The 27,417-nt window shown below is 34.7% G+C and overlaps 1 protein-coding gene across 5 annotated transcripts in view; it reads left to right on the top strand.

Moving 5' to 3' along the window:
* ADGRG6 (adhesion G protein-coupled receptor G6) overlaps nucleotides 1–27,417 on the top strand; it is a 137,646-nt gene that overhangs the window by 69,755 nt on the left and 40,474 nt on the right. For 3 of the 5 annotated variants that reach the window (XM_032339354.1, XM_032339355.1, XM_032339357.1), the window contains 7 exons: nucleotides 7,965–8,033; nucleotides 10,265–10,348; nucleotides 16,463–16,548; nucleotides 19,343–19,395; nucleotides 20,368–20,430; nucleotides 24,261–24,403; nucleotides 27,175–27,286. In XM_032339354.1, the coding sequence (XP_032195245.1) occupies nucleotides 7,965–8,033; nucleotides 10,265–10,348; nucleotides 16,463–16,548; nucleotides 19,343–19,395; nucleotides 20,368–20,430; nucleotides 24,261–24,403; nucleotides 27,175–27,286 (610 nt within the window). The remainder of the gene's footprint in view (nucleotides 1–7,964; nucleotides 8,034–10,264; nucleotides 10,349–16,462; nucleotides 16,549–19,342; nucleotides 19,396–20,367; nucleotides 20,431–24,260; nucleotides 24,404–27,174; nucleotides 27,287–27,417) is intronic. The other 2 variants (XM_032339356.1, XM_032339358.1) reach the window with 1 other exon arrangement.

Genomic DNA, 27,417 nt, shown 5'->3' with positions numbered 1-27,417 from the left:
CTACGTACCTAAGTTAATTTTGGAAGTCCTTATTTTATTATAGGACTGATTAAAATACAAAAAGTAAAGTTTCATTGTCACTTTTGATAATGTAATATGACTAAATCTAAAGTGTTGATAATAAATACTTTTTAGTCACAGAAATAACTTTCATTAAAAGAGGAGAGGAGGAGTCTAATGTTAAAAAGTAATTCTCATGTGACTTTGGAGGAGATTTTTTTCAGAACTTCATTCCCAATAGTTTGAACAAAGTAGGACCCCTTTGAAGACCTGAGACCACTTCCCCCATTTCCCTGACCTGTGTGTGCCCTTCTGCTCTGGGGAACTCTTGTCAGCGAACTCTCAGTGTAAGTCACCCATCCCTTCGAGTAGTCCATAGTGATCCCACAAATGGTGAGAGGTTATGAAGTGATGCCATTTGAGGGGTATTTTCTTGTGGGTTGTTGGCAGAGGGTAAACCACAAGCATGTTGCAGAAGACGACTGCAGAACTCTCTAAGAGCTGATGGTGTTGCCCAGCATCCTCTCAGTCTGACTAGCTACAGAGGGTGGTCAGGGACCCTTGACAAGACTTTCACTCAGTGAAGAAATTGAGAAGATCAAGTGTGTGTGTTTGGTGTGGGTTGGTGAACAGTGAGAGGGCAGTGATAGTCTTCTTATGTCCAGGGTAATTATTTTTGCTCTAGTGGCCTGTTTTCACCATATCTTTGGCTATTATTAGAAAGTCATAATATAGACCATTTAATAGTTGCCTTTCTATGGTGAAATATTTGAGGACTATGGCAACCAAAAATATTTGAGTAGGTGTATTAATAATTGCTAACACTTAAATTATGTGCTTAACTTGAATATTCAGTGCATATTTTCTAGGTACTGTTTTAAGCCCTTTACACATAATCACTCTTTTCTACAACATAGACCCTTGATGTGGGTCTTATTACTAACTTCATTTTGCAGATGTGAAATCTAAGGCCCAAAGAAATTAAGTAACTTATCTAGTGTCAGTTAATAAGTGGCTAAGCCAGGAGGTGAACACAGGAGTTTAATTTTAGAGCGATGTCTCTTACAAGTATAAATTCGACTGTCTTTTGGAATAAACCAGACTAGAAGATGGGACATACTAGAGTAGATGAGCTAGTTCTTGCCTGGATAAGGAGTATGAAGACCCAGGAGTGATCTGTGGGAAAACACTAGCTTTCTGGGGCATAAATATTTTATTTGTTTTAAATAAAAGTCATAAGTTTTCTTTCCTGTGTTGCCTCTTAGATACATTAATGTGATAAAATGTGAGGGATGTACATGGATTGGTTTCTAAGCTTCTCTAGGAAATCCTTTAGACCAGGGGTTGGCAAACTAGGAAGGCCTATGACAGACAGGCCACCTATTTTTGTAAATAAAGTTTTATTGGACACAGCCATGACTAGGAGGCTTTATATTGTCTATGGCTGCCTCTTGGTATAGGGTCAGAGTTGGTGATGGTGGAAGACTGTAACATGGCCCACCATCCTAACATTTTTACTATTGGCCCTTCCAGAGAAAATCTGCTGATCCTTGAAAGTAGTCTAAAAAATCACGAGGGTCCAACCTTCCGAAGCACACACTTTGGATGACTGTGGTAAAGACCTGCTAGGTCTCCAGGGCCAGGGGGAGTCAATCAGCCCCTCATGAGCTCATTTAGCCCTCAGACATCCATGATGGTGGTAGTATTTAGTTGTTCTCATTTATTTATATTTGTTCCACACAAATGCTTTTAAACAATGATTTCTTTCCAACATTAAGAAAATGATCTCAAATAAAAATAAATTTTTGGATTTGCTGGCAAACAAGAAACGAAGCCTGGGCTGGTCTTGCTGCCAGGCCAACACAGCTGGAGCTAGGTGGTGTTCACTCCTTGTGAAGGGATGGGCGTTCTCCTCAGCCCTTACCGCTCTGGGTATTCTTCTTCCCCCAGCGCCCTTTCATCTTCAGATGGCCTTCTGGCTCCAGGAGGCATTTCTGTTTGGAATTCCAACTTAGGCCAGTCCCTTCACTTAACATAGGGCAGGAAACTGAAACTTAAAAAAAAAAATTAAGTAAGTGGTCAAGGCAGTTGGTGAACTAACATGCACATCTCCTGTCCCCCTTCCCCAGGATTTATATCTGGGTGTCCTCACATTTTCTTTAACACTCTCTTTAAAACTCCTTTCCCAAGGCTTAAAATTACTGGGACACATCAAACATATGCTGGTGTAACACAGTCATCTATACGTTTTCAAAATGATTTCACTGAAAGAATAGCACAAGTCACAGACTCAGCGGGCTTGAATTCCTTTAATTTTTATAGCAGTCTTCTTGACATTCCACAGTGATGTCAAACACCCCATTCCGTGGATTCAGATATCCTGGGCTGCATTTCAGGAATCATCACTGGAGAGGGAGTTTCCCGCTGTTCAGTCATCAGCTTTGGGAGTTGAGGAACTGGAGTCACTTATTAACTGGCAGGAAATACCTGTAAGAGAGAGGATATCTAAGCAGAACTTTGAACAAGTGAAAAAAAGTTTACTCTGTTAACATTTTAACCTTTCTTTTTTTCCTGGAACATTTGGCTTGCTGTTTATCGTAACAGTAATTTCCAAAAACTAATGATCAGTACAGTAACCAATGGGAAAATAGAATTTCATGTCTAACATTCCATTGGACTGACAATGTCTGTTAAATATGACCTTTAATTCCAGATTCAACTTGTGGTAGAAGAATGAATAGATTTTCCAAAGGTCTGTTGCTGAGTAAATTATGATATGAAAATTAAGATGGTAAAACAGAACTGATTATACTAACATTAAAACATCCTGTCATTTATTTCAAATAGTAAATATCCTAGCCTTAATAAAATCAACATGTTATTAATTAATGTTTCAACAATTTCAGATTTAGACTCTTGTTTTCCTACACTATTCTAAGCCTTGTGGGGAACTATATCTTAATTAAGAAATTTTCAGCAGGCTGTTTTTTTTTTTTTTTTTTTTTAAACACAGTTAATCTTGTCTGGTTTTTTTCAGAAAGACTTTGTTTAGCAGTAATTCTTTTTCATTTTATAGCATCATTCTTTTTCTTAGAATTTTTACTTTATAATTTTTATTTTATTAAGCATATTTTACTTACCCAATTTTATTAAACGTATTCAGTTTTATGACCTCCATAGATAGAGAGTTTTCCCAGTGAGTGGACTCTTTAATTATAACTGCAAGTATTTGCCTGTGTTATGTTTTAAGTTTAGGTACTGGCTACTGTCCATTAGTTTTCACAAAGAACAAGTAGTGCCTTCTATATGAGTTTTATTTATTTTCCTGATGACTGCTCTTTCCTGAGGAGTGGTACAGTATAACCCAATAAACAGTCTAAGCTCAAACAAACTACATTTATTTAACAAAATTTATTAAACACTTCCATTTATGAACCACTTTTGGATGTAGAGATAAGACACAATTTGTAAGTACCCAACTTTTTTGTTATTCTTTTCTAGAAATTTTTGGATTTGTACTGACTTTTATTTTCACTTCCAGATTTTTGTTCTTAATTACCAAGGCTTCATCAACTCTTGGATTCCTACCCTTTCATTGTAATTGTTACAGTTCTGTCCTTCACAGCCATAAAATTGTGACTCACTATTGGCTCCTTCATTCATCCCTAAAAAAATTATTGAGTGCAGCATTTTTAGATAAATGACTTCTTTTTTTAAGTAATAAAATCAGGAAAAAATTACTTTATCTTTACAGAGGACTCTATTCTTTGAAGATGCCCCAAACTCTATGAGAATTAAGAGGTTCAGAAATAATGTTATTTTAAGTATATTTATGAAAAATTATAAAATTCATTTTAATAATAACTGCAAAGAGGGAATTGAAAGCAATTATTTTTTTTCTCATTATTGCTACTCGCTGTGAGGATTTGGCTATTATTTGGATTATCATTATGTAGAATATAAGATGAGTTCTTGGCTACACATCAGTCATTTTTTACCACAACCTGTGTAAATAGTGACTCCTTTCAGTGGCAAGATTTTGGAAGGACAACAGATGGAGAAGAGAGATTAACAAGTTTGCACCCTTTCATCACCTGTTCATTTTCAGTGACTACATCTTGCAAGGAAACTTTGCACTAAGTTTTACAGTTAATATTAAATAAATGCCTTTGTGGTATCCACAAACATCAATGAACATACATAGGTCACATTCTGAATATAGTCCCTTGATAATAATTATATTATGATCCAGGAAAGAAAATTGTCTCTTCTTCCTTATCAGTCTGGTTAATAAATATGTCCACCTAGGAAAACTGATGCTACAATGACTTTTTTATGTGGATACGCTGAAAATGGAACTGGGTAGAAATAAAAAGTTTGTATGTACTTTGTATATTTTATGTATTTGTTTATGTAATTTGGTATATTTGTAATAAAGCTTTCATTTAGCAATGTAATTTTCTGCTAATTACATTTGTCACTTGGGAAGCATCTGGGTGGTTCTGTCAGTTAAGGGTCTGACTCTTCGTTTCAGCGCAGGTCCTGATCTCAGGGTCATGATATTAAGCCACATGTCGGGCTCCCCTCTCAATGCAGAGTCTGCTTGTTCCTCTCCCTCTGCTTCTCCCTGACTCTTTCTTTCTCTCTAATAAATAAATAAATAAACAAACAAATAATGAACTCTTAAAATAAAAAAAAAATAATAAGTTTTGTCATTTATACTTACACCAGGTAGTCTCCAGATCTAATTTCTGTTTCTGTATCGAATCATCATAAAACAGTGTTTAATGAGTGTTTATAATGCAGTATCAATTTGCTACAGTATAAGTACCTGAAAAAAGAGCAACCAATAATTTAAATATTGAGAAGTATTATAATTTACTGTGACAGGGGTGTCCCATATTGGAATTTATTCTTGTTATCATACAATGACACTTGTTACTATTTAATAAATTTGTAATTGTTACCATACAATGAATATTTTAAAAAATTATTAAGTATCATGCTCTAAATCATAACTCTTCTGATTCTTTCCTCATTTCCACCTTTGAGCCCCTTAACATACTGTGGTAGAAGTGTAGTTAGTCTAGAAACTTCTTTCCCACACCATCTCCTTATCTCTCTTTGTCTTCCAGAGCTATTGTATCAGTGCCAGAAAGACCTAAGGAACCTTTGACAGCCAACATTGTGTGTAATTTGAGAAGCACAGGAACTCCATCCAAGGATCTTTCTCTCTCCCTTATGTTGCAGTGGCTGACATTTCCTCATTTTGAGTTTTGAAGCCTTTTTAGTTTTCAGAAATTCCTCACTAAAATATTTTTTTTTTCCCTCACTAAAATATTAAGTAGCTCACAGAGAAGTAAGGTTCTACAAAAAGGGGTCATAAGTTAAATAAGATGAGAAAGAACAGTGGACAGAAACTTTGACCGTCAAATTCTGCCTTGGTCCTGACCAGGCAAGCCTCAACGTCTGCCTCCTCAGATGCCCTTTTCCACAGTACACTGTCTAAGTTTCCAGTCTTTCAAACTCACCCTCCCTGTCTCTGCTTTCTTTCATAGCCAGGCTTCCTTTTCTTGCAGTCACTTCTCAAGTGGTGCTCCTGAGTTCATCATTCCCACGCTACCGAAACGAAGTCCTCTACAGTTACCACCAAAATTCCAATGCAGAGTTAAAGGTCTTCTTGGTTTTGACCATTCTTGACCATTTCAGTATACTTGATATGGCCACACCTCTGTGAAACTTTCTTCACTTAAATTCTATAAAATCACCTTCTTCAAGAACTCTTTACTTCTCAGATTTAGAGCTCTTTAAAAAAATAATATGACTGAAAATAAATAAAAAATTAAATAATGATATGATATTTGAAAATAGGAGTATCTGTGGTTCCATCAAATCTCTACTCTAGCTTGAGTGATCCCAGACACATATACAGATTTTGCAGCATTTTTTCTTGGCTAGACTCTTACAAAAACCTGTGTACCTGCCCATGTATCCAGATGTCACACAGGCACCTCAAATCCCATTACTGGACTTATTCATCCCACCCCACCTAAGTCTGCTGTTCTCTTAGTATTTCTTCTTTCCTTCTATGATATCATTTTACACCAATTTCTCAAGCTGGAAACCAGAAAAATATGCCCTAGTCTTCTATTTCTTTCTCTCTTCTCTGATTAGTTACTAAATATTGTACATTCTATCTTTGGATGGCTTATATCCATTTCTTTCTTGTCATCCTCATTGTATTCATGATATCAAGTGTGAATTAATAATATTTATTCTTATATATTCCCTTTTAGTTGACCCTGGAGCCTCAAAAGTGGTTTCAGATTTAAACCTAATTTTCTCACTTACTTTCCTTTTATGTTTTCCCTTTCCTCTAAGAAAGAGTTCAAAACGCTCTCAGTCATTCATGATGTATCCAGAACTGTATTTGCTAAAGATTGAGTACCCACCTACTATGTGTGTGGGATATGCCATTGGAAGAGTCCTTCCGCTCATGGTGCCAATATTCTATCAGGCCTCCTCTAGTATCCATTGCCTATATATCCAATCATTCCTATACTCTACTCCAGTAATGCCATGTCACCCAGGTTCTCAGAGCTTTTTACTCCCATCTTGGTGTATATTTCAGTAATTCTGTTTGCAAGGAATATCCATCTCTAGTCTTCCGTCCCCACATCAGTATAGTGATACTACTTTCCTTCTTTGTACTGGATTCTCTTTCCCCCTTCTCACCAAGCTGCTAATTTTACCCTCCTTTGAGCCACTGAGTACTTACAGCATTGAGAGAACTGTGATTCTATCTCCCATCCTGATGGCAGTGACAATGTCTTAGAGTGTTATTCTAGCCTGTGTGCCTCACACATTAAACAGTGATTACTTTTTTTTGAATGGACATGTAAATGTCTATGATGAGGGTTTCTTGCCAGGTAACTTCATAGACCTGCCTGTAGAGTTGAGTTTTTCTGAAGTAACATTTCTTCCTTGGGCTTAGGTGCCTGAGGCAGTTGAGAATGAAGAAGTCATGATTCATGAGATGCTGTTAAAAACTGTTGGGAGGCTTTCTGCTTATGCACATCAATTACCTAATTAGACATCTTTTGTTAGATCATGTACCTGCTCTGCCTTCATGTACTATTCCCACAGGACAGGTTGGAAAATGTTTAAATATTAGACTGGAATCAGTGTTATAGAAATGTCCTTTTAAAATCAAATACATGTATTTGTGCATGTGTATGCATATATAAATATTTGTATTTATTCTTCTGTCTTTCTGCATAATGCAGGTGCTTTGTGGTAAGCTTAGCACATCTTCCCCAGACTCAACCTGTTGATGAAAGTCTGTTAACTGTCAGGGAGATTTAATGTAACAGAGAAAATCCTTTATCCTACTAGGAAGCCAGCTCTACATTGTTTCTTGCTGAGGATGAGTCAGAAAAAAAAAAAAAATTGAAATAAAAAGACACAGAGACCAACTTGAAGCCACAGGAACATATTTCTGGAATTGCAAATGGCATATGCTGGTGCCTGTGAATCAAAAATATGCGTTTTATGAATATTAATAATATTTAAGTTTACTTTTGAAACTTATCTTTGATGTTTATATTACTTTATTTATATGAATTTCTACCAGCGCTTTGTAATTTGTTCTGTGAAATGGCCCTGGATTTTTTACACAAACTTTAATGGGAAGTAGCACTTCTTTTCATTTCATGTGTGGATAGACAATAAATTGAGTTGAAGATTTTGAGGGAAATTTCAATAACCTGATTTTACACTTGTGGAAACAAAGACACAAAGGCTTTAAGAGACTTTCTTGGTGTTAGATTATTATTGATGGACTCTTCTAGGGCTGCTCCCATTACGCCAACCATAAGATTTGTGGGCATATTGGTGGTTTTTTTTTTTGGATAATGTCATTAAATCATCAATTAAACTTGTATAATTCCTCTGTGTTGATCAAGGTTCCTACCTGATCCCACTCCCGGCAGCAGAACTAGCCAGCTGTGCCGATTTGGGGACCCTCTGCCAAGGTAGGGAGCCAACATCGTCTTCCGGAGTCTGTTTCCTACTTGCTGTTTTGGATAATGGGGTTGTAATTGTTTCGATTATTATCTTACTTTTCACTTGAGAAGCCAGAAACCAGCAAAACAGAAGAATTTCTGGATGTGTTTTAGTTGTGTGGGTGCACAGAACATACACTGTGGAGAAAGAATGCATTCACATGCTGGACGACCATTTTCCATAAAGGACTGGGTTTTTAAATGTGAATGATTATATGTTATTAAACAAGGATTTATTTCATTTTTTCCTCTTTTTATTCTCAAGAGTATTGCAAAGATCCTGTATAAATATAGTCATGCAGTATTTTGAAAAGGTATTCATGTATAAAAAATAAGGGGTAAATTAAGTTAAATATTCAGTTAAGCTTGAGACAAGACCATAAGGCAGTTCATGGTGTACAATATAACTTAAATATTAAGATAAAATTAGTTATATTAAACTAATCTTAATGTAACTATATTATTATAATGCACAATGAGTATATTATGGCCAATATTCCAGTTATAAATTATGTACTAAATAGTTGCATGCAAATAATATATAATTAAAGTTTTAAAATAATAAGTATTTTGCTTTAATTTTATCGTTGTTCCTCCTAATTACTTATGACCCATTTTCATCCATTTATTCTATTAAATATTTCTTTATGAAGTAACATGTTCTGTGTGCCACATTAAGAATCATGACAATGCCTTTTGAAAAAGCTGGATCTCTTATCAGGAGCATCATATCCTGAAAGTGACAGGGGTTAGAAGTGTTTCTAAGTAGTAACCTAAACTCTCTTCTGTGGTTCTAGTGTAGGAGTAGTCAGGAAGAAGGGATGTAATTCAGTATTATGTTTCCTTCTTTTCTGAGACAGTATTTCTCATTATTATTATGGATGAATGAGCTATGAAAATAAAGTCATTACAGAATTTCCATGAACTCACTTAGTCTTGAAATAGTTAAATGAAATAGGAAGAAAACTTAATTTTGCTTAGTTCGAGATCTGAAGGGTTTGTTGTTTTCTTTTAATCTGAGACACCTATAGTCCTGATTCCACAGATCAAAGACCAAATGCCCAGCAATTCCCCTTCCCCATGTCCTAAATGGCCAAAAAGCATTTTTAAATTCATTGATGTATTTTGCATTAAGATAAATATAATTGTTCATAATTAAAAAAAAGAAAAACTTCAAAAAGAATACTTTGGAATGGAAAATTATTTTAGTTAAGGATATATATTTTGAATCAAAGAATTTCACTTTTAGAAGGTAATCATAATCATAATCACTCAATGCATAATCAAGTGACTGTCTTAAATTTAGGTAATATTTTTAAAATTGAGATATGTAACAAATGGCCATTGTAAAGCAGACATGCTAACCGCTACACTGTGGAACTGCGTTATGGTCATTGTGTATATGAATGTACATCTAGTACAAACATACTCCTAAGATAAACTAAAGGGAGATTGTGTGTGTATTTTACTACCTATGCAGCTCCTCCAGAATCCCTTAGAAAGATAATAAAGCATTCCATAAGGGTTTAATCTTTGAAAGTTTTAATAGTAGAAGAAGCATAGCTATGACATAATGCCTTGAAAAGGTCTCACCTGTAAGGCTTGTTCTTATGAAATCCATTTTATCCATTAACATTTAGTAGAGTTATTGGTATCTGTAAATGATCCTACACATTAATATTCTATATAGTCTATACATTTCATTCTCTTTTGTTTTTCTTCACATTTATCTTCTCAAGAAGAAATACGCTTTCCTCGGAGACTATTTTTCTAGTCTCAGTGGAAGACTAACTTAGTTTAGATAATTTCTCAAACTGATAGGTGCAGTACAGACTGCCTTCTCAAAACTTTTCTTTTTATGAACTTTGAAAATTGAGTTCTAGAAAGATTTAGTAATTCACTCTGTGGTCATCAGTCAGACCTGGGTCTAGAATCTCAATGTTCTTCCTCCTTTTCCTTGGTACCAGCTCCATGCTCTTGCACAATGTGACCCCAGAGGCCATATGAAGTGATTCTTAATGTGCCATAGGAAGCATTGCTTCATTTTATGCATTGTAACCCTAGAGTCTGTTGTATTTAGTAGCAAGAAATGGTTTCTATTCCTCCTCTGTATATTTTCATGCATTAATTGTAGATTGCTCATCCAAATTAACTGTCATGTGCTCCTTGCAAAATTACATCTTTCTCATCTTTATTACCAGCTACTGTAGACTCTCCTAGTACTACACCACCCACTGTCACCACTAACATGCCTGTTACTAATAGAATCGCTAAGCAAAGCAATGGTAAGAAATCATTACCTTTTTTATTTGTGGTATGTCGATGTAATAAAAAAATTGTCTTCTAAGAGTGGAAAATCGAATGTTCAAACAAAATTTCTGGTTTTGGACTCAGTACATTTATACATTTGTAAAGATTAGTAAGAGAAATAAATATTACTTGACTCCCTGGAGTTCCTTATTCTGATGACTGGTGGTATGAGTACATTTCCAGTACTACTCTTGTCCACTTTTAGCAAAAACTGCTTTCAAAGGAAGCGTTAAGAGAAAAACATTTAATTAAAAGGGATTAATTTGCTTTATACTAGATATCTGAAAAAGTATTCATGGTATTTTGTCAGATTATATGCTTCAGGAAACCAGTTTCTTAAAGAATTTTATAATTTCAAAAAAACTAAATTATGTTAGTAATGTAATTTTTCACTGAAACCAACTTTAAGTGTTCATGACATTTAGATCTATTTATATGATAATACTTTGCTCTCCATTTTTATTTGTTGAAGAGTAATGGTTAGAATATGACTGCATATCAATTAAGTCAATTTTCAGCTGATGAAATTTCAATTTAAGTGTCAATACTTCTTGCCTATTTTTCCACATATACTCTTTTATTTATATTTTTTGTAATTTGTAAATAGGGCAGATATATGAGATACAGAAATGAGCAGGGAAAATGCCAGGTAATGTGAGTTATGCCACCTATATGGACTACATAGCCTTGGTAATTCAGAATAAATGGTTTAAGTCTCTCCTAGAAAAGAGAAATTCCAATCAGGTGACCACACCATTGCCTTGCCTACAGTAATATTCTCAAATATGAGCTATTAGAAACAAAGGAATTTTCTCAACCCCAATCATTTAACTTGTGAGGCCAAAACATCTGTAATATATCACCAGAGACCAAAACCCAGGGAAAAGAAACCCACATAGTTCATTTTTTCTTTGGCTTCAGGGGTTACACCAACTTCCTCTGTGAGGACATTTAAATTGGAAGTATGGAATATTTTACATGCTACATAGATATAAATTTCACTAGGGTTATGAAGACATCGATTCAGGGAAGTGTTTATGGTTATTCTGGTAGTTACACCAAGGAGATTTATGACGGGGCAAACATTCCAGCAACCCCCAGGAAAGCAGCAGCAGCTGATGTTCCCAGTGCATATTTCACATGGACTCCAGCCAGTGGATGGGAATATTATAATTCTAACTAAGTATTTCGCTCTTTGTATGAATATACAAAGAGCCTCTGTGGCATTCTCCCTCTAGGACAGGCACATCCTCTACTGCCCAAGAACGTTTATATGATGCTTCAGAGTCCTTGACTTGGTGGAGTGGAGCTGTATTCACTCAATCATGTAATTTCTGACATTCTTGAAGAGAGCCTTGTTCAGCCATTTCTCTCTGCGTCATAATCTTCATTGGATTTTCAACAAAGCAAGCAAATGTTAGACTCAGTTAAAATGGCTTGACTTGACTACATTAAAGGGAAAAAGCAATTTAGATGATTCTTGATTTAAAAAAAAAAAAGTAATCCTAGCATTTAAAATTACTCCACAGTCATCATGTGGTAGAAATATTCTCAAAATTATGTATTCAAATCTGCGTACTATCAGAATACTTTTTGCCACATCCTTGAGCCATCTGTACTATTGATTTAATAGTTTTAAATCTAAATTGACTCACATTTTAATTTAAACATTTGCACTTATATGGGAAAATCGATATTGCTCTTGTAAAATCAGTAGTTTGTTGTAAAACAGAAATGAAAAGCAAGAGCAAGTGTAATGAAAACAATGTTATTGAATTTTCTCTATATCCTATTGCTTTCTCATATCTCTATGCCTGAAGACTTCATTATCTTTTTAAAAAAGGGAGAGTTAACAAAGAGTTAGAGACAGACTATAATTAATGTTTTTTCTTTGATGTAGTCAAATTAGAAATAATTGGAAAGAGAATTACTTGTTCACCTTGTGAATAAATGGGATTTAACGTCATGTCCTAGACTATCTAAATCATTTATATACTGTCAGCAATTCCAGATACACTTTTCTTATTCCTTGGGAAACTCAGTCAGGCTTACGATCTGATATATCAGAAAATCCTGTTTCATTATTCACTGTAAGAAAGATAGGGACAACTATCAAATTTGTCATCTAACTTATCCAGTCCTTGAAATTCTGGCTTATTGAAGAGTTTTGCTGGGTCTCTCAGTGATGATATGCTGGTGTGGGGAGGGGTGGGGTTGTGACTGTTTGATAATCAGACAGATTTCTTCAGTGTATCCATAAAATTTCTTTTCCTAAACTTTATGAAGTATTCCTGTTTCTCTATGGAAAGTTCTTTTTGTTATCTTCAAATGACTTGTATCTGTTACCTCAGTTTGTACTAGTAAAATCATATCTTTAAGTTATTTTTCATGAACAGATATTTCAATATGGGATGGATAATCTAGGTATTCCCACAATAACTTTTGGGCCTTTTCCATTATACTCTTAAGGAGCGCTCTTGGGACAATTATTATTTGCATACTAAATTGTACTTTCTATGCTTGAATCATCACTCCAGTGCTACTGAATATTAAATCTTGTGGGGTCAACACAAGTAACCCAAGTAAGGGAATAACTCTGTTAGTCCTTATTATTGTTCTAAAAATCTAGCTTACATGTATTAATTACATCACTACTTCCAGATTCTTTTTTTTTTTTTCAAAGATTTTATTTATTTATTTGACAGAGAGATCACAAATAGCCAGAGAGGCAGGCAGAGAGAGAGTTTCCCTCTGCTGAGCAGAGAACCTGATGCCGAGCTCAATCCCAGGACGCTGGGATCATGACCTGAGCCAAAGGGAGAGGCTTTAACCCACTGAGCAACGCAGGCACCCCATGCTTCCAGATTCTTGACATATGTTTAACTATTCAAAAAACATATGTTTAACTATTCAAATAAAAAAAATTTCTCTGGATGTGTGTATAGATTGGACAATCAATCTAGCTTTGGATGCCAGTTACCTAAAGAAATGATATGTGTAGAATGAGCAGAACTCCAGTCATATTATAAATCCAACTGTCATGTTATAGTGACCTCATCACCAGTTCAAAGATATCATTTTGACTCTAAAATAACATTTGGTGTATATTATAACATCTCTCTTTTCACACAAATGTTTTAAAACCTGCCTTCTCAAACCTATGTTTCACATCCTTGACTATAGAATAAATATATAGTGTCATTTCTGTGTCTCCTAAGAAACCCTGGAAAGAGTGCTAAGAAGGACCAAAAAAAAAAAAATGATTAATTGGAGAAAGACCTATTGACAGGAATATACTCTTTTGACACCACATCTATAATGGCAAGCAATGATTTCTACTTTAAGGTTCTACTTGATTGGAAGAGTCCTTTATTGGAAAATGGGTATGCTTGTAAATTTGTCCCCCCACCATGCCCCCAACCTTAAGAAATGTCTATCATGAATTTTTTTGGCTTGGCTGTCATTATTAGGACAATACATATATCTTTTGAAGTCTCTGGAATATATGAAAATGTGTGATTAGCGTTTCTATTGAGAACCTATGGGAGTTGTTACACCTATAGAAGACACCTTGACTGCTGGGATGACACGGGAAAGCCTGAATCAGTATGTCTTAGTTGTATATTTTCTGCAACAGCAATGCTTAAGTCAGCTACTTTGCTGCAATCCAAAAACCCCTCCTATCAGTTCTTTGGTGGACATTTTATCTTGTTTTGACAGTTCACTCCTGGACTTGTTTGCCTTCATTATTCAGAAATTTTAAATAAGTATAACAAGTAGACTCCCGAGTATATAAATGCCTCATTCTGAGGCTTCTGAAGGGAGATTACTTGAAAATGATCTATAGCATAAGAGAATCTGTAACATAAGATGTTACATTGTTCTCTGTGTTCACATTTTGTTTGCTGTAAGCAATTTAACTCTAGGGAGAGTTCTGTACTTATATATTGATTTAGGTTGTCTCTGATACTGGATGTCTTTTCCATTTATAAATAACAGCAGATTGGGGAAAAAATGAGGCAGGAAATATTTAAAATTTAAAGAAGAATATCTTAAATGTTTCCAAAACATTACAGAAATGTCAGTAATAAAAAAAAAAAAATAATGAGTTTTAGTATTTTGCAGTATTTTCCTGAGAGGGAAGAACACTACTCTTAAACACATGCTTTAGGTCTCCATCTAGTGGTTGCTTTTTAGCTCCTCTGCTGACACCGGGTATACACAGGATACCCTTAGGATCCTAGAATATCTCTTGGACGTCTGCAATTTGGATTTCTCCTCAGTCACTCAGAATGTCCGTGATTTGACATGATGACATATACTGTGTGATAAAGGTTTTTTTAATCTGAATTAATATCATTTGTTTTGAATATACTCCTCTAAATATTTTAAATTCAGAATATTTTGAGAGGAATATAAAATCAAAAATCATTAAAATACTTGAAGAGCTTTAGAAGCTAAATAACCTAGTCTGCCTAAGTTAAACCCACCTGTCCTTGGACTTGTGCAAATTTCATGTATTTATATTATTACCTCGGGGAGTGGAAAAATTTTTAGCATGAGATTCTGACCCCATAATGGAAAAGCATTCCTTTAGTAGTGTGACTGGAATTTCCATTTTGATAGATTATAGGGGTTTCTGGAGTCAGAGTTTTATATTTTTTCTACTGACTTCCCAACTTTTTTATTACATCTATTCCCCCAACATAGTTTTAATTATATATTTCTACATTTTCTGTGCGTATTTTACTTAAGATATACTTAAGATATACCAAACTATAAGCATGAAGAAAGATGACTGACAATAACAGATTTTCAATTTTTTTCTCTGTATAGCCTATGATATTTTAAAATGTTATATTTTTTATATTAGCTGCTTATAGTAAGTTACCTTCTAACACCCTTCTAGGAGATTTAGCAAAGCCTGGCTAGTAACTTCAGTTTACCAGCCAACTCAATTTACATTTACATTATATATATATAAAATATATAAATTTACATTTACATTATATATATATAATGCAATTTATTTATATTTATTTACATTTTATATAAATTATATATAAATTTACATTTTATATATAATGTAAATGTAAATTGAGTTGGATAAATTGAGTTATATAAATATATAAATATATATACACACACACACATATATATATATATATTTTTTTTTTCAGGCTACTTTAAAGATTGTCCCAAAAAGAAAAAGGCAGAACTTTCCTCTCCCGTAAGATTTTCTTTCTGAAGCAACTTAGCCCAGATAAAACTCTATCTGCAAATATTTTTTCTTTTCCCCCTTTACTCTGAAACAAGCGACTATATTTATGGAATTTCGATGAAAAATCTGGTAAATGAGTAGAAATAAACGCTATATTCGGGAGGGGAAAGAGAACAAGAAGAAGAAGGGGCCGAGGGCACCAAATACATGTACGCTTATTCTTTCAGGTTAACTTCGCCCATCATCCCACTCAAGTTTTCAGATCCCAAACTCTGTTGTTCCTTATAGTGTACAAAAAAGTGATAATTGTTATAAGAGATCAAATTGTACATGAAAAAGTCATGAAAAAAGTTTAGAATTCTATATCCAAAATCCATAGAATTAAAGAAACATGTAGGTGATAATTGCGAGACAATGAATTATTTATAAGAATAAATTAATTGAGAACTCTTTCTAAGAAGTTACAAAGGTCAATGAGCATAACGTCAAAATATCTCAAATTTTCTGTACCTATGTAGAAGGTGTTCTGTTCTTTTTAGGTTTTTTGTTTTTTTTTTAATTGAAGTGTAGTTGACAGACAGTGTTAAGGTGTACAACATAGTGATTCAACAAGTGTGTGTGTTATGCTGTACTCACTACAAGTATAGCTACCATCTGTCATCATACAAATGCTATTACAATGCTGCTGACTATGTTCTCTGCACTGTACCTTTTATTATTGTGACTTATTCATTCCTACTGGAATCTCTATCTCCCAAAAAAGGCATTTCTTTTAAAGTGTTTAAAATTGTGTGATTGTAAATTTAAATTGGGAATTATTTAACTGTAAATTATAATTAATGGACTAAATCCTATTTCCAATGGACAGATGGAATTGTCTATAGAATTTCCATAGTGATGCAAAATATCCTTCGTCACCCTGAGGTTAAAGTGCAGAGCAAGGTAGCAGAATGGGTAAGTGAACTTGTACAATTTCTTCTTTGATTTGAAAACTTTAACCTCTGGAAATCTGGAAGGGACTCTGCTGTCTGGGTAACTGAGTCTACAGATCACACTGGTGCATAGACACTGTTCTTTATATATACTAAGAATAAACATAGAAGTGAGGTATATGCTGATTTCTAGAAAGGGAGGTGCACTTGAATTAAGGACAAGCCTAATAGACGATTAATATCTAAGGAAGAAAAGTACCACACAAATGGAAATATATTTTCATAGGTATATTTGTTTACTACTATATCCCTACACTTTTAGCAGAGCTTTAAGAAACAGATTATATATCTTTAATTTAATTGTTTGAATGTTTGATTCATAAACCAAAAAGCATAACAAAATATATCATGAAAATATTTTACCCATCCCTGTAGCTCATCTCCCTGGAGACCAACCCATCTGCTTAGAAATCAGTTAATTTTTCTTATTTGTTTTTCTCCCCTGAATTTCTTTGTGCATATAAAAGAAAAGAAGACTACAGATTCATCTTTTCCCTCCTTTTTACACTAAAAACATATCTTGCATACCATTCTACACTGTACTTACTTTTGTTATTGCCAGATTTATATTGTAAGTGAGCAGAGACCTTCCTTTTCTTTTTTTTTTTAAATGATGCATAGTATTGCATTATGCGGCTACCTGGTCATTGATTTCCCAAGTCTTCTGTTGTTGGAAATTTAGGGCATACTAATTTATTTAATCAGTATTCTATTAATGAAAATTTTTGTAATTTCCAGTAAAAAGAAAACAACCTCAGAATTTTATTTTTTTCTTGTCCTTACAGATATCACCTATTTTTGTCTCCATAACAAAAATTTCATTTTCCATAGGTTTCGTTTTTTCTTTTTTTTTCTTTTCTGTCTACTGCATACTGTGATTTTGTACTGCTTTTTATATGTAATACTACTATAGACTTAACACTGAATAAAGTCACTCTAGTATACATTTTGTGAAAGACAGGTTTTCTTATGCAGAAGGTATCTAGTAAGCATGCCCTTGGTAGCAAAACAAAGCTAAATCATACATTGAGATGTAGAAGTGACGGTCTTTCTGTCTATCTATCTATCTGTCTATCATCTATCTATCTATCTATCTTTGAAGAATAACTTAATATAACAATACAGTCTTGTTTTGAAGGGTCTGTAGTAAGAAAACTCCTATTCTCAATACACTTTAAAACAGGTTAACATAGGAAACAATCATATGGATAGAACAATTCTATTATAAAATTGAGAGGAGCAACATTCTCTAATAGAAGTCAATGAAAAATGCTGCTGTTGACTTTTTGGACTGACATATTACAGTCAGTAATTAATTCAAACACTGGGAGATATATGTCATTTCCAAATGGAGGGCAGCCTTACATAAAAAGCCTATTCTTTTTAAAAATTTAGTCTAATTTAATTTAATTTTTTATTAACATATAATGTATTATTTGTTTCAGGGGTACAGGTCTGTGATTCATTAGTCTTAGACAATTCACAGCACTCACCATAGCACATACTCCCCCAATGTCTTGCAACCCATTTACTTCCAAGAATTCTTTTTGTTTTAAGTCAGAATGATTTAAAAAGATAAAAAAGATAAAAGTGGCTCAAATAAGCCACTACTAATATTATTAACCTGGGAAATTAACATTCACTGGAGAGTCTGTGCCTTAGGCAGCATATAATTTTACATTTATATTTATTACATGTGTAGTTTTCAATGTAGCTTCATTCTCATCTGAATCTAAACTTTACTGGAAACTTTTCATTTAGGAGGCAAGATACCAAAGCAGATGCTTGATACTAGAGAAAACACAAGTAGTGTTCCTGATTCATATTATTGCTGTTTTAATTTTAAAATAATTTAATACTTTTTGTCAGCACCTTGTAGAATTTACATTCAACTTTAAGAATGCTTGCAAGGAAGGCTAACTGTGTATATGAAATAAGACCTAAAAAACCCTTTGAAAGTGATACAGAAATAGGAAGATTTCATAACAGTAAAGCTATCTCATTTGTGATCGTATTGGACAGTGCATCATGGGAGGTTGCTATTTATATTGAGAAGGATCCATAATCCATTGCTTCTTTAAAAAGTCTGGTACTAAGACCTATAAGACTATTAAATAACCCACATAATAATTAACATAGTTCCCAATAATATTGAACTCATTTTGTTTGTTTTTTAAAGGTTTGTTTTGTGTTGTTAATTTGTAATTCTTCTTACTAATATCCTTATGAAGTGATTCTTACTAGAAAAATATGTTATTGTACCACAGTGTTTGTTGAAGGAAGAATATAGAAGGTGTTTATTGTGCTTATCCTCCTATGTAGCCCTCGGTGTTATGGCTAATTCAAAGAACCACTAGAGTGGGGCCCATTATAATATGGACTAGAGAGGAAAAGTATAGTGTTTCCAGACATACACACTTGGATTCTAATCTGGGATCTGCTACTTCTTAGTCGGGGACATTGGGCAAGCTGTTTCCTCTCCATGAAGCTCAGTTTCTTCATCTATAAGGGTTGGGGAACAGATAATACCTATCTCATTAGTCGTTGTGAGATCGAAGAAACAACCTTTGTAAAGTTCTTGGCATATCATGATCCAGTGAATGTTATTTTTACCTTTCTTTCACTCCTCTGGCTCTCTGGGATTTTCCCAGGATCTTATTCCAATAACAACTTATCTTTTGGGAGGGAAGAAGCTAGATTCAGATATTTTTTAGGAAGTATTATCAGAACTCACCCTTTTCCATTGTGTTTTTCAGCTCAATTCAACCTTCCAAAATTGGAACTACACTGTTTATGTGGTTAATATCAGGTAAATGACAGAATGAATGATTTGAAGAATAAAAAGTAGTGTCTAGTTTAATGCTACTCTTCATCTCTCTGACTATACCCCATACACATGACACCAGTACACACATATACATACACCATATATATAGTCTTTCTAAAACAACTCTGTATTATATCATTTCTTTGCATAAAAATCTTCAGTGCTTCAGCAATTGGTTTTAATTTTCTTTTGATCATGGATCCCAATCTTTTTTTAAAAAAAACTAGTATGTATTCCCGAAATATATTTGTGATTTTGTGATTTTATTTAAAATCTGTGTCTTACTTAACCAGTACATGTTATAAATATATTACAAAATATAACAAGATAATTGAGTATATATAGAAGTTGTGTTAGTTTCATCTCACACCCCAGTGAACCAGTGATAGCACTGCCGTTTGGAGACCGTTTTTCTACAAGATAAGACACTTACACTCTGCACCTAGCTTTTCAAAAATATATTTTACTATTCTATTAAAATACTTGCACTGCCTAGCAAATAGTATCATCCACATATCCTCCTCTGCAACTTGCATTCACAGTTTCAAATTCGTTTTCAAAAGTGTATGTCATTACCCCTAGATAGATATTCTGTGAACCCAAGAGACCTCATAAGTCAACACATGAAAAGGGATCACATTTTGAATTAGCTCAGGAAGTATATTCTTAAACAAACTGAAGCAGATTTCTATAAATCCAAATATCTCAGATTATTTAGTGTAACCAACCTGGCATCATGAGTCTTGAAAAGAGAACAAGGATGCACAGCTGCCAAGCTAATTTACAAAGGAGCCATTTGATCTGGGGCCTATGAAAAGAACTGGAACCTCAGGACACATGCTGGAAATACTGGCTTACAACGTTCATTTTGCCTCTTTCTTTTACCTCCTCAAATTTTGTTGCTGATGATGTGGCAGATGAGGTTGATAATGAATATACATATTGTATTTATAGTTTTCACCTGAACACGGGAGAGGACAAGATTAAAGTCAAGAGAAGCATTGTGAATGATCAAAGGTAATACTGACAAACTCTTATAGAAAGTATAACATCCTTTTTCTAGCTCTTTGTTTTGACTGGTAGAGAAGTGAAAATAGTGAGATGAGAGAAACATTTTAACAAGTAATGCTTTTGTAGAGGGCACAGATTGCATGGAGCACTGGGTGTGGTGAAAAAATAATGAATACTGTTATGCTGAAAATAAAAAATAAGTTAAAAACAAACAAACAAACAAAAAAACCCAAAAAACAGGTAATGCTTTTAAGTTATCTCCTTAACACTGGCACACTAAATTTTTTTTTCTTGTGGTCAAAGGCATCAAATAGTAGAGTAGATGGAGATGTACATCTGGTGAAAAATAATTCAGAAGTAGAACACTTAAAATGTATGAGTTATTATTTTTTGTTCTTTTAGTTTACTTACAATAACCCATTACCTCTTAATTGAAGTTTCAAAAAGACTGTCAAAGAATAAAAAAGATAGTTACAGCTTTAAGTAAGGTACTTATGTACAGTAGCATCTAATAATATGGGTAATAGTTAATTTTTGGAAGTGTCCATTTTAAAATTTAAATCAAGATGATGACTTAAGCAAGCAGGTAATTTAACAGATCTGTCCTACAGATTCAGCTGGCATATAAAGGCCAGCTGTTCAGAGTGCTGTGTAATTTAAAAAAAACCTTAAACTACTAAATGAAATAAATTTAGTTGGGTTCAGGTAGTCTATTACATTTCCAAAGAAGAGAAAAGGAAATAGTTGAAAGGCAAAAGTTCGTGTAAGTCTGGCTCTGTGTCAATACACTGAATTAATTTCACAAGTAGGCAGAGAGGCAGGCAGAGAGACAGGAGGAAGCAGGCTCCCTGCTGAGCAGAGAGCCCGATGCGGGACTCGATCCCAGGACCCTGAGATCATGACCTGAGCCGAAGGCAGCGGCTTAACCCACTGAGCCACCTAACCATAATAATGGTAAATCCTTCTTTTCAGGTGATATACTCTTACCAGGAGAAGATAAAAATAGAATTTTTTTTTCCAATTTTTATTTTATTTATTTATTTATTTATTTATTTATTTTTTTATTTCCAGCATAACAGTATTCATTATTTTTGCACCACACCCCGTGCTCCATGCAATCCGTGCTCCATGCAATCTGTGCCCTCTATAATACCCACCACCTGGTACCCCAACCTCCCACCCCCCGTCCCTTCAAAACCCTCAGATTGTTTTTCAGAGTCCATAGTCTCTCATGGTTCACCTCCCCTTCCAATTTCATATGAGATTTGACCAGAGAGTTTCTTCTTGTTTTTTTTCTTTTTCTGTTTAATATTAGGAAGCAGATGTGTTTACGTTATAATTGAAACTTTTCCTTTTGGTATGTATTCAGCAGATTGGCTCAAACTATCAGATGAGGGAAATTTGTTTTTTATCTTCTTTGTTCTTTTTCCTTTATGATCTGAAGAACAGAATAATTATTTTAATACTATACTCTTGATGGTGACAGGACTTTCTATTTAGCCAAATCATTTTTTTCCCCTGTGCTGCTAGGTCATGTTGAGCTTTTAATAACAGATCAGAGATATGGATCCCTTTGCTGAACACTTTGTCTAATAGTTGAGGCAGCCATAGTTTGGGGTATTACCTGAATCCTCTTCAGGAAGTCAGCAGTGCCCTTTTTAGTGGACCTTCTATGATTCTTCTACTACCCGGTAATACTAAGTCCCAGCCATCATTAGTGTACATCGTACCTCAGAAACTCTTGCTTGAAAAACATTTAAATTCATGGACTCTCCGTTTTCTGTCTGTCAAACCAACTTTACAGCAAATTACAGGGAGAGGGAACTAAGACCATGTACATGGGAAAGTCCACATGTTTAGTTTTTCTTCAGTATAAATCTTTAAATCTTTGTCTCAAAAATTTTTGAAATTATTTAAAGCCTATTGTTTAAGCATGTTTTAATGATTTTTGAATTGTTTTAAAATGTATTCTTATAGTCTTTCCCCTTTTTTCTCTTCTCTACGCTCATTGATGAATCTTTGTAGTCCCTCATAGTTTTTCTCAAAACCAGAGTCAATTAGTTTTATACACACACTTTTTTCCAAACTTTTCCTTCTATTTGGTTGTAACACTTAACATAGACCATAAGCTCAGATAATGCTATCATCCTCTATTGCCTGGACAGACAGGAAACCAAAGCTGCAGAGACGGGTTTATTCAAATAAAGGATGATTGATGGTAACAGTTAATGAAACTTTGTGGAACCATAAGTGAGTTTCAGTTTTCAGGATGAGAGAGGAAAATACAGAGATAAGACCAGTGAAAATGCGTGGCCGCTCTTGGATTGCTGAATTTGGGTATTCAGGATTATCACAGTGCATTTGTGCTCATTATGTTCTTAATATTCAAGAGAAGTAAAAGGTCATGTTCCCAACACTAAGCTCTCAGGAACTGTAGTAGCAAAGCTTATCTTCCTACAATAATTTAATCAGAGGATACTTTTTCTAGGCCACTTAAAAAATCATTAAGTTATCACAGTTCACCATTCTTTTTACATCTGTGTCTTGTTCAACCTGAAGTATGACTTATATGTGAACAGTGGGGAGTAGATCATTTTTGGGATAAATAGCTTTTCGGACTGAATTATGAAAACAGTCACACTTTGTCTTTGAAATTAACACACACATTTAGGGGGGAAATGGAGCCCTTCTTTAATTTCACCTAGCCTTGAATAGCATAGATTTCATTTAGTCTTTCATTTTTTAGCACCACAAATATATCAGTATTCGGTTTTATTTTTATTGACACCTGTATAATTTTATAAATACAATATGTCATGCCTCTTTACTGGCAATACTTATTTCAAAAACAGCATTATTATGTTGAATTTGGCATGTTTTGATTTCTGCTATTGACTCTAGCTATGATTATAGTGGAACAGAAAATTACGTTATTTCAAAATGTAGAACCAAAAGTTTTGGTGGGGTTTTTAGGATACACCTCTGCTCCTCATAGAAATATTTTCTTTTTAAAGACATTCAAGGTCAGACAGTATATAAACTCCTTCTGTAATACCCCCACAATCACCATGTATATTTTAAGTATTTATTTTGTAACTTTTCACCATACAACATACTTGCAATGCTTCACAGAGATGGAAAATCATTATCACTCTTCTGGAGAAATTGTTAACACATTTGTAAACAATAACACCCTTAATAATTTTAAAGTCAAATGATCAGTTTAGTCAGATTCCTTGGAGCTTAGCTTTTCTACAAAAACTTCATTTTTGGCTCTAAAGAAACAACGAATTAACCACAAGTATGACCCTTTCTTGCCTTTATGCTATAAATATTACTTAAAATAGTTCTTAAAAGAAATGAGGTGATAGTGATATGATATAATAGAATTATACAGGAGATATATATATATAATCTATTCATACTGAGATTTTTTTAAAAGATTTTATTTATTTATTTGATAGAGAGAGAGATCACAAGCAGACAGAGAGGCAGGCAGAGAGAGAGGGAAGCAAGCTCCCTGCTGAGCAGAGAGCCCGATGCGGGACTCGATCCCAGGACCCTGAGATCATGACCCAAGCCGAAGGCAGCGGTTTAACCCATTGAGCCACCCAGGTGCCCAATACTGAGATATTTTTAACATTATAATTTATGTAGCCACAGGAGTCTCTGAGTGCCTTGGCCTGTTTCTCCTGTCTCAACCCTTCATGGTCATCCCTCTTACTACCATATCCAAATGTCCTTCTTTTCCACCAAAAAAAAATAAAAATAAAAATAAAAATAAATCAACCAACCAATCAGCAATTCCAATAATTACATCTGAAACCTTTTTCTAGGTTGGTGATTTTGGCCCTTCTTGTTTACAATGCTACCAACAATGCCAGTTTAGAAGGAAAAGACATTGAACGGAAGCTCTTAAAAAATAACGAGTCCCTGGATGAAGGCTTGAGGCTGTATACAGTGAGTGTGAGGCAACTGGGTAAGTTGTGTATTTTTTTTTTTATGTGTATTTTGTATAACTTTTCAGGTTTACTTGAAACAGCAACAACAATATTCTTCCTCTGTGCCTTGTTTGCTTATTGAAAACTATTCTTTCTGATGATGATGTTCATCATATTGGTGGCGTAGTAACAAGTGGGTGACATGGTTCACATCAGAGATATCAACACATGTGAATCTAAAGGAATGAAAGGGGCAGAGGAGAGTTTACACTTTATTTGGGGGACATATTCTGGAAAAACTAAGAATATGAGCAAAGTGCCCATTTAGACTTGATCAGAATTGACTTTAGCTTAAGGAATAAAGAGTGTATATGTGGAAGTAGAGGTTATTATACTAAGCGAAATAAGTCAGACAGAGAAAGACAATTATCATGTGATCTCTCTGATCAGAGGAATTTGAGAGGCAGTGTGGGGGAGTCATAAGGGAAAGGGAGGGAAAAATGAAACAAGATGGGACTGGGGAAGGGAGACAAACGATAAGAGACTCTTGATCTCTGGAAACAAACTGAGGGTTGCTGGGGTGGGGCGGGGAGAGGGATAGGGTGGCTGGGTGATGGATACTGGGGAGGGTACATGCTATGGCGAGTGCTGTGAATTGTGTAAGACTGATGACTCACAGACCTGTACCCCTGAAACAAATAGTACATTGTATGTCAATTTTAAAAAGTATATGTGTGGATATATGGGAACTCTAATGAGGTAAATCTTAGAAAAGGCAGTTTCTTATTAGAAAACATCTCTTCTCTTACGCTTCCCATCTTCATTAATGATAGCACTGACTTCACAGGAATAGGTAAAATATGGGACTTCGCCCAGATTTAGAATTAGTTCTTACCTAGACGCCATTTGCATGTGGAGCTCCAACCACGCATGTTTACTTCTGCAGACATGCCATGCTCCTTGGTGCTTTTCTGTGTCTTGCCCACACAGTTCTTCCATACTCCCACCCTCCACTTGACATCACACCATTGTTTTAAAGACAGTCCAAAGTTGTCTTTTCTGTGGTGTGTTTTGTGACATCATGATGCATAAGTAGGAGTCAGTGCCTTTGAGCATCCACTTCCTGCTTTCTGGATCCCTAGAACACTGGACAAATTAGAAGACCATAGCATTTGACTGGACTTATTTACATTCTTATGGATATTTTCTTTAAACAGGAATCTCCTCTGGCTTGAGAACACCTCTTAGTATGTTTGTTTTTTTAATCACCCCCACTTCCCACCTGCCCTATGAAAACCCAGCACATTCCCTATCACTTAAATACTTGAAAAAATAAGAGAATGAGGTTTGATGTAAATATTTTGGAAAAATTAATGTTCACAAATATGGACAACCAGAAGTGAAGTTATTATTGTAATGTTATATAATTATGTTATGATTAAGCATATTAATAGAGATCAAGAGAAATAAAGCTGATACTTTTCCTGATACACGCACAGTAGGCTAAGGTGAGGGAAGCAAGTATTTCTCAGTTTCTAAGAGGCTGATTCCCACTGAGGCCAGAATCCCGGTGTGATAGAGAAACAGGCATCCTTCAATAAGGAATTACCCATATGTAATGTGTCTACTTACACAACTACAGAGAACTCACAGATGTGGTGGAATGCCAGTCATCATTATGGACATCATCCTCGTGAACACTTTCTCAGCCTCTGTGGGAAAGTGGTTGCTTATTAACAAATGGGGCTTCATGAGCCTGGAGAGAGTGCACATGCTACCTTTCACAAATGAGTCTCCATGAGGAAGTGGCTTGATGAATGGTGGATTATATATGACAGGGTAGCTCTGTGAGGGTCAGTCAGCTTCATCTCTGTTCTAAGGGGCTGAGGAATTCCAGAAAACTCTCTGCATACCTAGACATATAATTTATATGACTTAATTTAAATTCTGTGCTTTATTGTTTTTCTCCAAGTGGGTCTATGAGGAAAAATTCCTACCAATTGAAAATATTAAGAACAAACCCTGGTGATGTTAAGGTTTAAAATGTGTAGATGGGAAATTTCTTTAAATATTTGGTTGGTAACTCTAATAGCAGTTTCCAATAGTCTGGTTTAACTTGTTATTCTTCTGTCCTGAAATGACATAATTTTGTTGTCATTAATATATTGCTTATATTTGAAGTATTTTTAAAATCGTAAAATTGAATTACTGACGTCATGACGTTTGCCCAGAGAGTTTTCCAACAACAGGTGGGATGATTTGAGGAGGAGGGCATGTGCAAGAGGCCTGTGATGCTGGTTCATGGGTCTCCTCTTGCCATCCCCCCAGCAAACTTCCAGGCAATAGATGCTTTCAGAGCAGCTAGAAAAGTTTTCCATAAAACATGCTTACGACTCAATGACAGCACAATTAATGCGTTACTTTATAGGGTTTCACCTTTGGAAAAAGATCATGTTTTGATCTTCAAAAATCACATTTTGAACTTTTCAGGATCATCATTGCATGCAGTGTTTATTTTTTTGAAAATATATTTATCTTACTCATTTTATTGGCTAATGATTTGTATTAGAATAATGATGCATGTTTTATGATTATACTTAAGTGTGTGGTTTGATTTGAGTAATTTTTGTATCTGAAATGTACTAAATGTTTATTATTCCTGATTTCTAAATTTTTACAAATTCTGACCATGAAAAACTGGTACATGAAATAAATACCTAAGTACCAACACCATCATTTTCTCTCATCTTTCACCCCTAACTTCAAAGAATAGATTAACATGTCCATGTTGGCTTTTATTTTCATGTAGGCTTTTGTCTTGCTGATGAGGATCCCAAAGGCTATTACTGGCCAGACATCCAACCTTCTGTATACATCCATCCCTGTGTAGGGAAACAGGGCTTTTCTGCTTCACGGACATGGTAATGCTTTTATTGAATCTTGCTAGTAGAGCTCCACAGTACCTACCTTCCTGGGTTACACAGGCTGCACGATAGCTCCCATGCATTGCATATTGATTGGGAAGATGGGCAAGAAAGTTTGTGAATACCTA

Source organism: Mustela erminea, chromosome 4, assembly GCF_009829155.1.
Source record: "Mustela erminea isolate mMusErm1 chromosome 4, mMusErm1.Pri, whole genome shotgun sequence".
Lineage (NCBI taxonomy): Eukaryota > Metazoa > Chordata > Mammalia > Carnivora > Mustelidae > Mustela > Mustela erminea.
This window is presented reverse-complemented; position numbering and strand designations above follow the sequence as displayed.